Raw genomic sequence first — 16,385 nt, forward strand, 5'->3', positions numbered from 1 at the left:
TTGAAAGGGTACTGTACTCTTTTAATGGCCCATTGTTTGTACTCGTTCATGCTTGTTTATTGTATAAGTCGATAGATAAACCCCCATGTAGCGAGTTTGCTTCACAGCCTATCAGATAGACACGATACTAATTACCAACAGTCGCAAAATGAATATTCACTAGCAAGCTACGAAATACATGAATATATCTTTATAATCGTAATTTTTAAACGCGCCCAGGCCAGCAGAAAGAGGGCCTGTCCCAAGTAAAAGGGAGGTATGATCCCCTAAAGGGTGGGTAGATCGCAATGCCTACATTTGAAAAAAGTATAAGAACAGTAGCGAGCATTGGAACGTTAGCTATCAAGTTAGTAATATTGATTTGTTTTCATTGTTTAGTAATGAATCATGAAAGGATTTGTCATTAAGGGGAGACAGTTTTGTGTTTGAATCTGCGGTCTATCTCATGTGAGACGTGGCAACCACAGTTTTCAAAAGACTAGAGTATGTTATATTAAGGTTGCTTTAAAGGTATATTATGAAAACAACACTTTTCCTGGGATTTGTGGTGTTGTTTTGGGTCTCTGGTGCTCCCACAGGCATACAAACTTTGATAAAAGTCTGTATGAGATATATTTTGAGTGAGCTATGCATTTCTGACAGTACAGTTACCAAACGAGCGAGCGAGGGGGGAACTCGGCGGCAGCTCAGCTCCGGGAGTACAATCCCTTTCTCTGCCGGACTGCCGCCGAGCTCCCCCCGCCGGAGCTGCCGGACTACCGGCGAAGCTTCACCGGCAGTCCGGAGGATGAGACATGGAGGAGAATTGTACTCTCGGAGGTTGGCTGCCGGACTGCCGCCGAGCTACCCCTGCAAGACTTTTCTGCTCCCGGAGTACACCGCCGGAGCTGCCGGACTGCCGTCGAAGCTTTGGCGGCGGCCGAACGGCTTCGGCGGTGGCAGTCCGGCAGCTCCGGCGCGGAGAGCTTGGCGGCAGTCCGGCAGCTCAGCTCCTGGACTACAATCTCTTTCTCCTCCATGCCGCAGGTCATGGACTTCAGAGAGTCAAGGCCAAAGTTCCTTTCCCCCAATTCTTCTCAACCATGGCCGAGATATCCCCCACTACGAGTCTTTACTTGTTGTGGAAGTGCCAGAGACGTTAGACGCAGTCTTTATGATTCATAATATCATCCGAGGCGCACATACAGTAGCTTTTGGCCGTGATATTAGATATAATATTATAGAAATACTATATTATTATATTATATTATATAGATATAGAGCTCCAGGAGTCAGCGCTACAACTGTCTTGAGTCCTCTCAATATGGCTGCGTATCAGCAACAAAAAATGCCATGACGCATTCAGATTGACAAGCCCTATTTTCCAAACGATCTATGGGAAAAGTCATCTGAGGATAGGTCTGTACTGTGTACCATACGATTTTTCTGCTGCTCGGCCGGGACATTGGAGTCACAAATGGATCTATTCAAACCCAACCAACAGAAGTTTGAATAGCTAGGCAGAGATTTGTGATGAATATCTATTCATCTTTAAAAAAAAATTGGCGCCTACCATTGTTTTTTGCAGGAACTCGTTTGACTCATTAGCCGGACCCGACCCCACTGTAAGCACAACAACACGGCAGTATTTATGGCCAGCCTGCTCATTATGCCCCCTCCCACAGCTACGTTGGTTCCCCTGATTGAGCCGCCTCGCCACCGGTGTGCAGCCTGCACCAAGCCATGCCCCCTCCACATGATATCATATTTTATTGATCCATGGACCACTCTAAAGTGACCCTTTGATTTGACAGACAGATCAAGTGAGTTAGTTTAGTAGTTTTTAATGCAAGGAGGCTCAGAGCAGCTCTCATGGAGGAAGTAGTCAGTGTAGCAAATATGTAAAAGTACCACAAATACATTTTTGAGATCATAATAACTCCTTTGTATAAATGGGTCTGAATATCACTGAAAGGCTTTTGTTTGCCACTTGAGGAGGAGGCATGGAATCTGATTTATTGCTTTTTGAGTCCTCATAACGAGATAAGATCTTGTTATCATGACTTAACCAAAATATGCATCTCATAGCATGGGCCTTTCGCATATACAGTTGCAACCTTCTCTGTAGCTGACCAACATTTATATGAAAACTGTCTCTGACTGGTGCATTACAATTTCAAATTTCAAACCATTTCAAAATCAGTTGTTCAGTTGTTCAGCTGAGCCATGATTGCTCTCCTCTTCTCACCACTGTGATCGAGTGGCTGCCTTTCCCTGAAACATTTCTCTTCACACAGGTTAATCCACAGCCCTGGATGTATCATATTCCACATTATAGTATATTTTGCCTAGCTTCTCTAGCATGAATAGACTACAGCTGAATTAATGAGGTTTGTGTTTTGGCTTTTGCATTTGTTTTGAGAGGTTTACAGTTGTGATGTGAATTTTGCGCGTTTGCGTTTTTCGAATATGCAATGCATTTTGGATGGGCAGTTTGTGCGACGCGTCTTGGCCAATGTAGTTCTGACTTATTACACAACCAACAAAACGGGCACAAACAAATATTATACCAACCCTGGCAGCTTTGGCTTTCGTACTCACCAGTGTGACCCCCGTAAAAAACAGCCTTTACACATTTCACTGAACATGAAGCATTAGGCTTACATTTTTACTATGTGTAAATGTTATTAATGATATTAATTAAAAGTAATTATTGTTTTGGGTCTATAGACCTTGATGGACCATGCAACGATAGTCAAAAAAATACTAAATACTAAAATAAATACTAAATACTAAAAGTCTCGACACCCAACTCTGTTGACTTTATATTCACGTTCCATAATAAAGTGATCTTCCATGTGGAGTTAATAGGACAGTCCACGGTCCAAGTTAAGGTGTTAACTGAAGACCTGAATGTCAGAAAATGTCTGTAAAGCGGCACAAAAAGAGAGGCAATGTCCAGTCTGGCCCCTTCACATCGCTGGACCCTACCTCTCTGCTTCAGATTGCTCTATTGTACAGAGCTGATGGCAGACTTTTCTCATTGTATGTGCCATTGTAAGGACAAAGCAGGCAAATTATTTTTTCTGTGGGTAGAGCATTTTAGTTGTACTCTACAGAGGTATTATGGAGGGTATAACTGGTCCAGTAGTGAGGTATTGTAGAGGGAATAACTGGTCCAGTACTATGTTTGGTTTGCATGTGCGAAATGGGTAGAAGGTCTGTGATTCTTGTATCATAGTGTGTGTGTGTGTGTGTGTGTGTGTGTGTGTGTGTGTGTGTGTGTGTGTGTGTGTGTGTGTGTGTGTGTGTGTGTGTGTGTGTGTGTGTGTGTGTGTGTGTGTGTGTGTGTGTGTGTGTGTGTGTGTGTGATATGGGATCTGCCCTTGTCAAAGGCAAGGTCAGTGGATAATTAAATCATTAAATTCCTTCCCTCTTCTTTCCTGCAATTCACTCCCCCTCTCATGCAGACGTCCAAATAGCTGACAACTCTGGAAATGTCTCAGTTGTCATCATTTAGTGTGCTGACTGCTGCATGCTGTCGGTTTTGTGTTTTTCAGTTCTTCAGGAATATGTCAGTCCACCACACAAACCTTCAAACTCGTTGTTTTTTTTGTACTTTGACCCCCCGATTGAAAAACAATTAGTAGTTGATGTGTTGTTTAAGTTTGAAAAAAAGAATGGAAGGGATTCTTTGGCTAGCACCCTAATACAGTTTATATCAGCTTGGGTAGAAGTGCCATTGACCAGAAGGTCAACATTTTAACAAGGAGACAGGCGAGTTTAGAAACTCCTGAAAGAGAAACTTGAAATGTGCCTGAAAGTAAAACACTAGAAGTGTCAAGAATAAATGGATGATCACCAGTCTGCTAGGTGAGGATAGTCTTCTATATCAGCTGATCTTTTCCTTGTCCTCTACTGCCCCCCGCAGGTTCAGCGATATCGAGAGCATGGTAAAGGTAAGTCTCCCATCTCTTCGGTCTATCAAGGCTTATTGTAAGAAGCCCTCCCGGGTCCCATGGTAGAAAGATACCTCTGTACCAGTCATACGGACTACCAAACAGGATGGGCTCCTCGACTGCATCCATGAAGTGCAACATATAGTTGTCCATTGATGTGTTTACATTTTGTTTAACCATATGACCCCAGTGGTGCTCAGTAGTATTGTGTTTTTTTCTTATTGAAAAAAGATATTATTTATTTCGTAATTTATTATTTATGATAATATTATTATAATGATTTCATTTCTGTGCTTCACATTTCAGGCCAATGAATGCAACTCATTAATTTTGTTGTGTAATTCATGTGGTTGTAAAAGTATGAATTTAAAGTAGCCTCAGCAGTTCTCAGTCATGTGTTTTTATGAAGCACTAATCGGTCCGATGGAATTCCTCATTAAATGGCCTTGTGGTTGAGATATGTTGTATATTTGATTGTTTTCACTTTTTCCTATAGATCACCGACCTCCTCTACAGAGACGCTCGCTTCACTAGAGGCAACTCCAAGCCCGCTGGTAAGCCCAGCAGACTTTATGCAAGAAGTCAAGTGCATTATGTGTACACTTCAAACCGCAGACATGAATATCAATGCATTTATATTGAGTGTATGTAGGTGTATATTTTACTGAAATAATTGAATTGATGAATAGACTAAGGTTTGAATTGAGATGGGCCTGTGTGCTTTTCTGTTAGAGAAACCGCACTGGGATGAGCAAAATGTGATTTATTAAGTGAAGCCTAGTCTCACAAATCAGACTTTGGATTTCATATCTAAAGTCTGAAGGCAGACGAGCTGAAGTTTCTTTTCAGGCGCTTCATGTTTGTTAAAACAGATCATGTTGATGGAAGCGGGGCTCTGGGAGCACGTGATTGGATATTAATAGTGAAACGGTAACAGTAAAAAATGTCTAAAAAGAGGTCAAATCAACATGGTGTTGCCTGGCCACTGTAGAAATACCAGTTTTTGTTTGATAAAATATCCCTTTAATTGGAACAAAGACAAGGAAGACCTCCGGCGGTTCAGTGGTTGGTCTCTGGCCCAGTCTCTGTGCTGACACCCCCCCCCCCCCCCCCCCCCCCCCCAGACGTTCTAACACGGTCGGACCGCTGGATCCCAGATCACGCTCAACCTGACCATGTCATATTTGAGTCTGCTCATTCGCTTTCTCAGCAGAAGACACGATTGTCCTCACGTGTGCGTGTTCTTCAGTGTGATTGTCGTGCGCCTTTGCTCCTAGCTTGTTCCTTGCTACTGAACCAACTCAACTGACTGGCAAATGTCCTGCACGTGTTTGAGTGCTTTTATCGTCCGTGCACATCTGCAGTCTCTGTTGCATTAGGCGTGTGTGAGTGCGATCTGAGTCTCTGTCAGTAGACATAGACCCTGGCTGCTGACACAGCGCTGAGTTGTAAGAGTGTGTCATAACGGAACAGAATCTCTGATATGACACTGTGTGTGTGTGTGTGTGTGTGTGTGTGTGTGTGTGTGTGTGTGTGTGTGTGTGTGTGTGTGTGTGTGTGTGTGTGTGTGTGTGTGTGTGTGTGTGTGTGTGTGTGGAGAGGAAGTGTCGCTCCGTGTCAGTGTGTGTGTGTCTTGCAAAGTGTGCGCTTCCACCCCCCCCCCCCCCCCCTCCATGCCTCCTCCCCCCCCCTCCATGCCTCCTCCCCATCACGCCCCCTTGCCCCACGCCTGCACTGGTGTGTGTGCTGGTGGGAGCGATCGAGACGGTTATCCATGTCACATTCTGTTAGACTGTGTCTGTGTGTGTGTGGGGGGTGCTGTCACTGTGGCTTGCAATGCATTCTATCACACAGCAGAGTGAAGCCTCTGTCAGCAGAATGCTATCACTTTAACGCACACTGCAGAGGTTACAGAAAAAAACATGTATTAATGCACAAATGGCCCCTGTGACTGGCACAATGACAAATGAAATGCACTCCCTTGACTGTGTGTCTGTGTGTGTATGTGTGTATCTGTGTCCTTCCATGTCTAGACACTGCTTCATTTCTATTGTACAACCTGGTGGACAGCATGACTGAAGCAGAGGTCCGTGCACATGAGACCAAACTGCAGGAGTACTTTAACAAGCTGAGTGAACAGGTACCCACACAAACACAATACACAACAGTACTTTTGTTGTGAACATTATGTTTACGTCTTTATTTCCATGGATATATGCAGACAAGCTGCATCATACATGTGGGCTACGGGGGTGTGGCCAATGAGGGCACAGGTTACAAGTGCTGTAAGCTGCGTGAAATACTTACTGTTAAAAGATGATCTACTTGTGTATACACATGAGAATCACAATATTTTGGAAATTCTCTTTTTTGCATGTTTTGGATTCTAAGGTGTGTGCGTGTGTGTGTGTGTTACTAATTACTAATGAATGCCGGTTGACTCCTCCTGAAGAAATAGTGCAGGCATGTCTCACTCTGCTCATCAAAACATGATTCTCCTGAATTATTGGTGATATCTGCTCCTGTATTCCTCCAGAAGATCACCATCTCCTTCAACATCTATAGAGGCATGAGGAACCTCCTGGACTCGTACCAGGTCCCAGAGCTCATTAAGGTGAATGTCTTCATGTCTCCAACCTGCCCATTTGATATGATGGAGAATTATCCAACTCAAAAAGGGTTTTATGGAAGAGTCCTTTTTAGCTTCTATGTCTGTCATTTTATGTAAAGAGTATTTTATTTCACCCAACTAGAGAGATAAAACTATATTTTAATTCTTAAAGATTCCAAGTAGGTAAGAGTAAAGTGGCCAATTGATGTACATATACTGTAAGTATATATGGAAAAGAGGGGTCGGCTTGGAAAAGAGTAAGATTGATACAGTGCATGTTCATTGTAGTAAAAATTCAAAGTGTTTCCTCTGTTAGCCATCTCAGGCTTATTGTTTTTTATCTCATCTTATGTTTTGTATTTCAGGATGTTCTTAAACTGGTGAACCCCAAAGAGATGACCTCAGCGGCGCCCAACACTGTGAGTAGAACACCGCTGTATGCGTCGCAAAATTTCCTTCAAGCATTTCTATCTACTTAATGTCAATAAACTGGCACATATAGTGAGGCATTAACCATTACATATTCATTTAAATAAATTCCACAATTCAAGAAATGTATATTACTTTTATGCTTTTTTATTACGTGTTAATAATTTAGTTACCGTTTATCATGCAATTCAACACATAACATTTTAAAACAACCTGGACATATCTGTAGTCAATGCTATTAAATTGCGATTTTGATAATGTTATCAATAAAAGCACATCCTATAACTTATACAAATCCAAAATGCTGGCCAGCCCATACGTCTCTTTATGTTTATAAGAATCTTTGTTCAACCCTCCATTGGACCCTTCTCGCTCCCCCAGCCAGCCCAGCCTATGATAGAAGGTGTCACACAGAGCAGAACCAGTTAGAGAGTACTGAACGCTGTGTTAGAGTTTTATGAGTTCTGAAAGCCTACTGAAGGGGAGGGGCTCAATCTTACATTTTACTACTTTAAATATGGTGTGTGTGTGTCTCTCTCTCTGTCTCTCTCTCTCTCTCTCTCTTTCTCTTTCTCTTTCTCTTTCTCTCTCTCTCTCTCTCTCTCTCTCTCTCTCAGGCCACTGGGGCCAAACTAGAGGTGCTGGAGACGAAGTTAGCCGAACTGAAAGCTGAAAACAAACCAGTGGGCGTTGTGGTGAAACAAATCATACTAGCCCTTTGTGCCAAAGAGGTAGGACAGTGAAACAAGGTCTTCTCTTTATCTCTGTTCTTCTTCACTTCCTCCGTTTGACACATTTTATTTTTTCTTTGACAGCTTTTCTACACTCGTTATTATCCTGTTGGAAAGTGTTGAAGACATAGTTACTTGGTCTGTGTTTTGTGGGGAAGGGAACACTAGGAATGTTGCTAGTTTGATCACCGGCTCCTCCTAGCTCTCCCCCAAGAGAGTTGAGGTGTCCCCGATCAAGTCGTCTCACCCCGACTAGTCCTGACCAGCTTGCTGTTATGGGGTCAGAACAGTCTCATTAATATTGAATGCACAGAGAAGGATTCACAAATGTATTTTGTGATTTATATATAAATTACTCTCTTCTCACAAATACATTTCAATGAACACACAAATGGATATCGTATGTATAAATGTAAAATAAATCCATAAACAAAAATAAGTTTCACAAACACATTTCTGATCCACACACAAATGTGTCTTGTTTTAAATAAATGTACCGTAATATAAATCCATAAATATATGTATTAAAAAAATATTTGCAATTGTCATCAACATGTATTTGGATGTTGTTACATTTATATACAAACTGTTAAACTTGAATTTACAAGACGCTTTTCATTTGTGAACTTGTTATTTGTGTGTGAACTGTCCTGACGTGGCTGGATTCACAAATGTATTTTTTTCAACAAGGAACTCTGTAGCCAATCAGATGCCTCCCTCGTTTTCAGCCAATCACATGACTGCATTGACTGGGTTTTTAGAATGTCGGTGCCGTTTACTACTTTAACGGCACCGACAATCCCAAAACCCAGTCGAAAGTAGATGGAAAAAGTGTGTAGTTCAAAACGTGACACAGCTTTTACTTCTTCGCCACCTAGAGATTGTTATGTACGATCCTTCAAAAAAACCATGTTATTTCCCATAGACATTTGACTGAGGGAACCGGGAGGCTCGGAGGCTGGACTTATTCTTCAGAGGTTGGAACTGCAGTCATGTGATTGGCTGAAAACGAGGGAGGCATCTGATTGACTACAGAGAGTTTCTTCCCATTTGTGAATCCTTCTCTGTGCATTCATTATTATTGAGACTGTTCTGACCCCATATGCTGACACTGCCGTCGGTGCGTGAATGTTGGGCAATATGGTAAAGCAATTTGACTGGCCACTGGTTAGAAAAGCGCTGTATAAATGCAGTAAATTGACCATTTACTGGTTTGGGAGGAATGGTGATGATTCCGGAGGACCTTATCCACACCCCATGAACGCTAGCCGCCGCCCTGCTAGTCGTCGCTCCAGACTGCAGACCGTACAGCTGCAACGTGTCTAGCTGCTGTCCAATCAGCTCATTTGCATGCACCTAATCCAATCAAACACCTGACTCTCTGTTTGTTTGTTGCCATCGTGATCAATCAGGACCTGGAGCGGGCTCTCGAGATGAAGCAGCAGTACGAGGACGAGATGACCACCGGCACTTACGCCGTCCTCATCAACCTCTGCTGTCGCCACGACAACCTGGAGGAGGCCCTCAGCCTAAAGAGAGAGCTGTGAGTGTTTGTTCATGCATGCGTACATGCAACGCACGCACAACATTCACACTCATACATGCACACACACACACACACACACACACACACACACACACACACACACACACACACACACACACACACACACACACACACACACACACACACACACACTGTTGTAGGCAATCTTGGAAATTAAAGTGTGACATGAGGAGTATTAAAGGAGACATCAATGCATGGTTCAGCTTCAGGTTTTTATGACTATATTAATGTAAATACTATAAATGTAGATCTATTTGGTCTTTCTCACACACAACACAAAATCCACAGTTCAATTTATAGTCATGCCTTTTTGTTTGAGCATTGTATTGACTGTCTCTACTTCTGCCTGTCTCTCCATCTGTCCCGGTCTCCATCTGTTCCTGTCTCTCTACCGCTCTCTATCTGTCCGTCTCTCTACCTCTCTCTATCTGTCCCTGTCTCTCTACCTCTCTCCATCTGTTCCTGTCTCTCTACCTCTCTCTATCTGTCCCCGTCTCTCTACCTCTCTCTATCTGTCCCCGTCTCTCTACCTCTCTCTATCTGTCCCTGTCTCTCTACCTCTCTCTATCTGTCCCTGTCTCTCTACCTCTCTCTATCTGTCCCTGTCTCTCTACCTCTCTCTATCTGTCCCTGTCTCTTTACCTCTCTCTATTTCTCCCTGTCTCTCTACCTCTCTCTATCTGTCCCTGTCTCTCTACCTCTCTCTATCTGTCCCTGTCTCTTTACCTCTCTCTATTTCTCCCTGTCTCTCTACCTCTCTCTATCTGTCCCTGTCTCTCTACCTGTCTCCATCTGTCCCCAGGAGTCGCAGGGACTCCTCTGTCGCGCTGGATGCCGGTAAATACATCGGCCTGATGAAGGCCCTCACCAAGAGTGGGAGAGTGGAGGGTGAGTGTGACCTATGACCCCCAGGGGTCAACCTCTTCTTGGGCCCCTTGCCGATGTCACATTGAGTGTGTGTGTGGGTGTGTGTGTGTGTGTGTGTGTGTGTGTGTGTGTGTGTGTGTGTGTGCGCGCGCGCATCTCCCTCCCTCCACATCGTCTGATGACCCATCAGTGTTGCTACACGGATCCATGAACACATGGACAGCCACAACGTATCACCTGTCAATCCACACACACACACAGCCCTCCCTCAGTCCGGTCACCCCCCCCCCCCCCCCCCCCCCTCGCTCCCTCCCTCACACCAATCTATGTCACGTAGAAATGAGAACAAGCGGGAAAATTACAGGACTGTGGGTATTTTTCTGGAATTACTGAAATCCGCCCTGATTCTAATGGCAGATCATGTCCGCCAAAGTGCTTGAGCATTTCATACACACGCGTGGACGCATGCACATTTGCATGTGAATTCAAGCAAAAAGACATTTGGTGGATAGGAGTGTGTGTGTGCGTGTGGTGCGTGCGTGCGTGCGTGGGCGGGCGGTACTAACATATTGCCATTAGCTGAGTGTTCATATGGAGGGCACGCTTGTCATCCACATTTGCACACATGGCTAACCCTAATGTGATCCTGCCCCCACCCCGGTGTAGGCCCCCCGCCTCCCGTACCCCGTACACCTCTCTAGCAGCTTTGTTCTCAGCCCTTCTCCCCCCCGCTTCCACAACACTGACTTCAACCTTTGTTTCCAAGAAACTTTTTCTGGGTTTCTCTGTATCTGTATCTTGGTGTTTCTTTACTCGATTGAATCTCTCCTATTAGGAGAGGGGATAATCCTTACTCAGAGGTGTTCATGCTGCTCGATTGCCGGATTTTGGTTTTGACAATGATTTTCATTTGAATTTATTTTCTTGATTTGGAAAATGTATTGCTATTCAAAGTTTTTCTACGACAAACCCAAAATGTCGGCTCAATCACGGCCAATGTTACCACTTGGGCACCTCGTTGAACGTTGAATAATATAAGGACCACATGAGCTGAGGGGAGTTGAGCTTCTAGGCTTAACTCAAGGCTGATTCCACCGCAGAGCCCTCTGCCCTTTCTGTCCTTGTTCTATGCTTTACATTTGTAGACTCACCTCACACTTTCTCTAGGCACCCCTTTAAAACTGGGCTAGTCTAATTTATTTAAGAATCTTAATTTTTCGTATTTGCAGAAATTTTATTTACATCCTGACAGGAAACAATACATCAAATACTCTGAGCATAAAAAATAACTCAATCCAGTATCTAAGCTGTTTTAGGCCTGTAGCAAGTCCAGCCAAACATTTGATTCGGCCAAAATGAAATGATAGGATGGCCAACCTGTCAGTCTCACTAACCACCCGCCTACCTGCACTCCCTCTGCCCGTGCACTCGCTGTGCATCTCACAGTGTTAGACAAGGCTGGGCAGACCTACTGACCGATTCGTCCTCCACCAGTTAGCCGGCAAGGGAGTGGCTTTGAAGCATGTAGGGATGCTGTTTTTTTTTTTTCAGTTGGGTAATTTCAAATCAAACTTATTCTGATATCTCCGTAGTTGGGCACCCCGGCTTTAAGATTGAGTCTGTACGTTTGTTTCCATTTTGTACATTTGTGTGTTTGGGGGGTAAAAACATGTCTAAAAGTCAAGCTGTGGAACATTAGATGAACCAATGGGCTGTGTGATGTTTGTTTACCTGGCTCGCCTGCCTCTCAGCCGTGTGTGTGTGTGTGTGTGTGTGTGTGTGTGTGTGTGTGTGTGTGTGTGTGTGTGTGTGTGTGTGTGTGTGTGTGTGTGTGTGTGTGTGTGTGTGTGTGTGTGTGTGTGTGTGTGTGGCTCGCTTTGCTGGCTGCGATGGCTGGCTGAGCTGATGGTTATGCATACTGGCTAAACGGACAGATGAATGGAGAGCTGGAGGGAGAGAGGAAGGCTTGCTGGGAGGTGGAACGTAGCTAGTTGAGGCTCCATTTGGGCAGATCAACTCCAAGCCATTGGTCTGAGTGATTAGTGGGTGTGTCAGAGAGTGATGCAGACAGGTATGGATGGAAGAAGGGATGAGACGAAGGGAGGGAGACCGAGAGAGGCACTGATGCTCAATCACACAGCCTTTGGGTCAAGTCTTTAGATGTACTACTATGCCTATTCCCCTCCTAACATGACCTTCATTTGCATGTTTTTAAATGTTTGTTTGCAACCAGAATAAATAATTATTAATAACAAGAATGCACATAAACTCAAGGTTAAACATATTAAACAAGAATGCATGTATGCTCAAGGTTAAACAAGAAAAAAGATGACTGACTTTCTAGTAACCTTCTTGAGCCTTACTTGATTTGACGATGATTCACCTTTTTTTTTTTTTTTTTTGCCCCTGCTCCCCTTCCCAGATTTCTGTTTGTTGATTGCCATAACAAACAGCATTAAGAGGGGGGGAAACAGGGACACTGAATGGGATGCCAAAGCACTTGGCATCCCATTCTGTGTGCGTGGTTGACCAGATACATTTATTCTTCCCATTAGTATACTCCTCTGAATGCACGTCATTACATCAAGGGTCTTCTTTATTTTGAGTTCATGTGTGTCAGTCAAGAACGAGGCAATATGACCTCGTACCTTGCCAGTAGTTGAAATTCCATCGCCATTTCTACACGGCCTTCTTTAAACCTCTCTCTCCACGGCTGCATATTCCCACCTCATGTCTGACTGCGGTCGTCTCGGACAGGCAGCGTTGATTAGTATCCGTGGAAGAGAGCGGCTGTATCGCTGTCAGGCCATTAGCTGCCGTCTAAGCTGACAGTAAACACATCTTAATAAGCCTGCTTCCAATATTTCACAGCTGCACGGGTGTGGACCTATAAACACACACACAAGCTCACACATATGAACACACTCTGTTGATAATTGCGCCTGAAAGGGATTGGCCAGATGGTGGCAGGGCATAGTAAAAAGCCCTCCATTATGGGCAGGGCTTGACCAGCGGTCCAGCCCCCAGCCTGCCGGCTCTCTGCCGCGGCTGGCCTTCCCCAGCGCAGGCCTATAATTTAGCCCCCCCGTGTGCCTTCCATGCGGCCACAGCAGAAAGCCAACCTCCATTGTAGGGGTCCGGTAATTGTAGTCTCGTTTAGAAAACCGCAAGTAGCAATTAGTGCAGAGTTGGCATTATACGGGCTTGGGTTAGAGTTCCTGCTGAGCGCAAAATGCTGTTTTATTATGGATTTGTTTTCCCCACATGAAATTAGCTAAAGGGGTCCTTTATCACATTCACACACCCGGCTTTCCCTCTCTCTGCCTTACTGTTTTTCTCTATTGATTTTATTCTCTATTCCCCACGTTTCAGTCCTCTATTATGCTCATTTCATTCAACCTCTCCTCTCTTTTGGCTGGCCCTCAATCAACGCCCGTTCTCTTTCTTAATCTTTCCCTCTCCTACTGGTCTTTCTATGTACATTTCATTGTTTATTTACACTTACCCTCACAGAGTCCTCAACAGAGTCCAAAGGCCTCGAAATCACAAAATCAATCAAAGTGATCACTCACACACCATCACTCAAACACTATTTTGCGACCAAAGCCAGCATTAAATGCTTTGTCCCCATAGCAGTTATGACATGAACACAAATGTTTACAGTGCGTTTACTCTTCCTCTGCCCCCCCCTCCAGAGGCCATGGACATCCTGAAGGAGATGAAGGAGAAGGAGGTGGTGGTGAACGACGCCAACGCCAGCCTACTCTTCCATGCGCTCAACAACCTGGGGGCCAAGGGGGACGCCGCCTCCATCCGCCAGCTGCAGGACACCATCTTCTCTCTGGGGCTGGCCAAGCCCACCGCCAACCTCTGCTCCCCGCTGATCACCGCCTACCTGCACAGGTACGGCCGCTCCCGACAGTCACGTATGCTGCCTCATACCTGAGACAGCGGTGCGTCTTGACAAAGGATACTTAAACATATTGGGTTACTCATGTTGTCCCTTTTGCTCTGCTGTCTCCTACTCACCGAAAGATCGACTGCTTTCTGTTTCAAAACATACCCGATGTGTGTGTGTGTGTGTGTGTGTGTGTGTGTGTATTTCAATGAGCCTTTGGTTCCGTCCCCACCCCCACATGATCATAGCTGGGGTCTCGTTCTGGGTCAGCGGTCCAGACAGAGAGAAGATTTGTAAATTGCGTGGCGTGATAGCCAGGCTTTGTTTGTTTGGGTATTGGCCAGCTGCAACCCCCCCCCTCCCCCCTCCCCCCACACTCCCCACCACACATGCACACAAACAACAACCCACCCCCAACTGCCATTATCCCCTGGTAAGGGTGTGTGCATGTGCTTTATGTTTATAAATGTTTGTTTGGTCTGAAATGGCTCATTGATGCTTTTCAGCAAAAATTACGATATGCAAATAGAGGTCATTAAACATGGGTTTTGAGGTCACTGGTACAGCCCTCCCTTAGCCCTGATTCAGCTGGCTGTGTGTATGTGTGCTGACGTGTACTCTATTCTGTGTGTGTGTGTGTGTGTCCCTCTACTCCATTTGTCTGAAGTTTTTAAGTAGATCAACTCATTAGCATGTTAATTATGTACAGGGTTACTAATTGCAGTATTTGCTGCAGCTATGCAGTTTACTATTACATGCACACACAAGGTGCACATTTGCACACAGTGTATTCATACAGCGTACAGTGTTTATCTTCATGCGCTAGAGGTAGTGTGTGTATTTACACCATTGCAGACCAAACAAAAGGTCCAGTCCATGCTCACCCAGCCCGCCCAGTATCCAAGTACATATGGAGGTTTTCCAGCCACGGTTGGTTCAGTTCTTGGCACAAATGCAGAGCGTAGATTCATTTGATTAGAAGGCTAATTCACTCCTGGGTAATTAACAAAAAAAACTTTTATGATATGACTGCATCCAACGTTAAACCAAAAGTACTTCCTCCAGTTGTCAGATACATTCAAACCGCAGAAACCTAAATGATGGCCTTCGATTGAACAAACTCTGCAGAACATGGCATTGGGGCAAAATACAACAGAAGTACTGCCTGCTGCTCGCACTCCAATAGAGCGATTTATAGATCTGTGGATGATGGGTATCTATAGATATCTATAGGCCTGTCGATGAAAGGTATCTATAGACCTGTGGATTATAGGTATCTATTGACTTGATGGCTATAATAGACCTGTGGATGCCATTTTACTGACCTTTTTTAATCTTTACTCTTCTACACAATCTCATCATATATACTCTCCCCCGACCACATTCATCCTATCATTTATACTCTTACCACCTTCATCCCATCATAGTCTCTCTCTACCCTCTCTCCCTGTCTCTGTCCCCCTCATCACTCAGCCTGAGTGTGTCAGCAGATGTGTGGACACGGGAGAGAGGGGGTGATGGAATGGAGGAGAGGGATAGAGGAGGACAAAGCCTGTGTCACTCTCGCCTGCACTTGTCTCATCGCTGTGTCAGCACTAATGACTTAATGAACACTTCTCCGGGAGATTAGCTCCTGACAGCCCGTCATATACTCAGCTCCGTTAGCCTTGATGCCCATCCGCACAGCATTGTTAGCGCTGAACCACTACGCTAGCTGGCAGCATTGTCAGGGCTGAACCGCTACGCTAGCTGGCAGCATTGTTAGGGCTGGACCGCTACCCTAGCTGACAGCATTGTTAGCGCTAAACCACTACATTAGCTGGCAGCTTTGTTAGCGCTAAACCGCTATGCTAGCTGGCAGCTTTGTTAGCGCTAAACCGTTACGCTAGCTGGTAGCATGCTAATGATGCCGTTTCTCCAGGATGCTTATTATTCCAGAAAAGAGACGGCTTGAAGAAGTTGTCAATTAGGAGGTAGGAGATGTCAATTAGGAGGTAGCAGATGTGAGAAAGAAGGTAGGAGATGTGAGGTAGGAGTTGTGAGGTATGAGGTAGGAGATATGAGGTAAGAGGTGTTGGATGTAAAACAGGAGGTAGGAGTTGTGAGGTTGGAGGTAGGAGATGTGAGATGTTAAATAGGAGGTAGAGATTTGAGATAGGAGGTGGGAGATGGGAGGTAGGAGACATCACGGACAGAGTGTAGATACACACAATAAGAGGGGAAAGCAGACCGAAGGGTCGTGTTTGAGACGGGCTGGACCATGAAGCCTCAAGATAAACGGAGAAGGGTGCTCTCTCTCTCTCGCTCGCTCGCTCGCTCGCTCGCTCTCTGGGGGAGGGGGGGG

General features: G+C 44.9%; 1 protein-coding gene across 1 annotated transcript in view; it reads left to right on the forward strand.

The window, feature by feature from the left end:
• The window catches only part of lrpprc (leucine-rich pentatricopeptide repeat containing), a 61,281-nt gene that overhangs the window by 20,911 nt on the left and 23,985 nt on the right, over nt 1-16,385 (forward strand). Inside the window, exons 15-23 of the mRNA XM_030378349.1 lie at nt 3,911-3,938; nt 4,435-4,492; nt 5,972-6,078; nt 6,475-6,552; nt 6,915-6,968; nt 7,596-7,709; nt 9,122-9,252; nt 10,079-10,164; nt 13,839-14,046. Coding sequence (XP_030234209.1) covers nt 3,911-3,938; nt 4,435-4,492; nt 5,972-6,078; nt 6,475-6,552; nt 6,915-6,968; nt 7,596-7,709; nt 9,122-9,252; nt 10,079-10,164; nt 13,839-14,046 — 864 coding nt within the window. The remainder of the gene's footprint in view (nt 1-3,910; nt 3,939-4,434; nt 4,493-5,971; nt 6,079-6,474; nt 6,553-6,914; nt 6,969-7,595; nt 7,710-9,121; nt 9,253-10,078; nt 10,165-13,838; nt 14,047-16,385) is intronic.

Source organism: Gadus morhua, chromosome 15 (genome assembly GCF_902167405.1).
Source record: "Gadus morhua chromosome 15, gadMor3.0, whole genome shotgun sequence".
NCBI classification, from domain to species: domain Eukaryota; kingdom Metazoa; phylum Chordata; class Actinopteri; order Gadiformes; family Gadidae; genus Gadus; species Gadus morhua.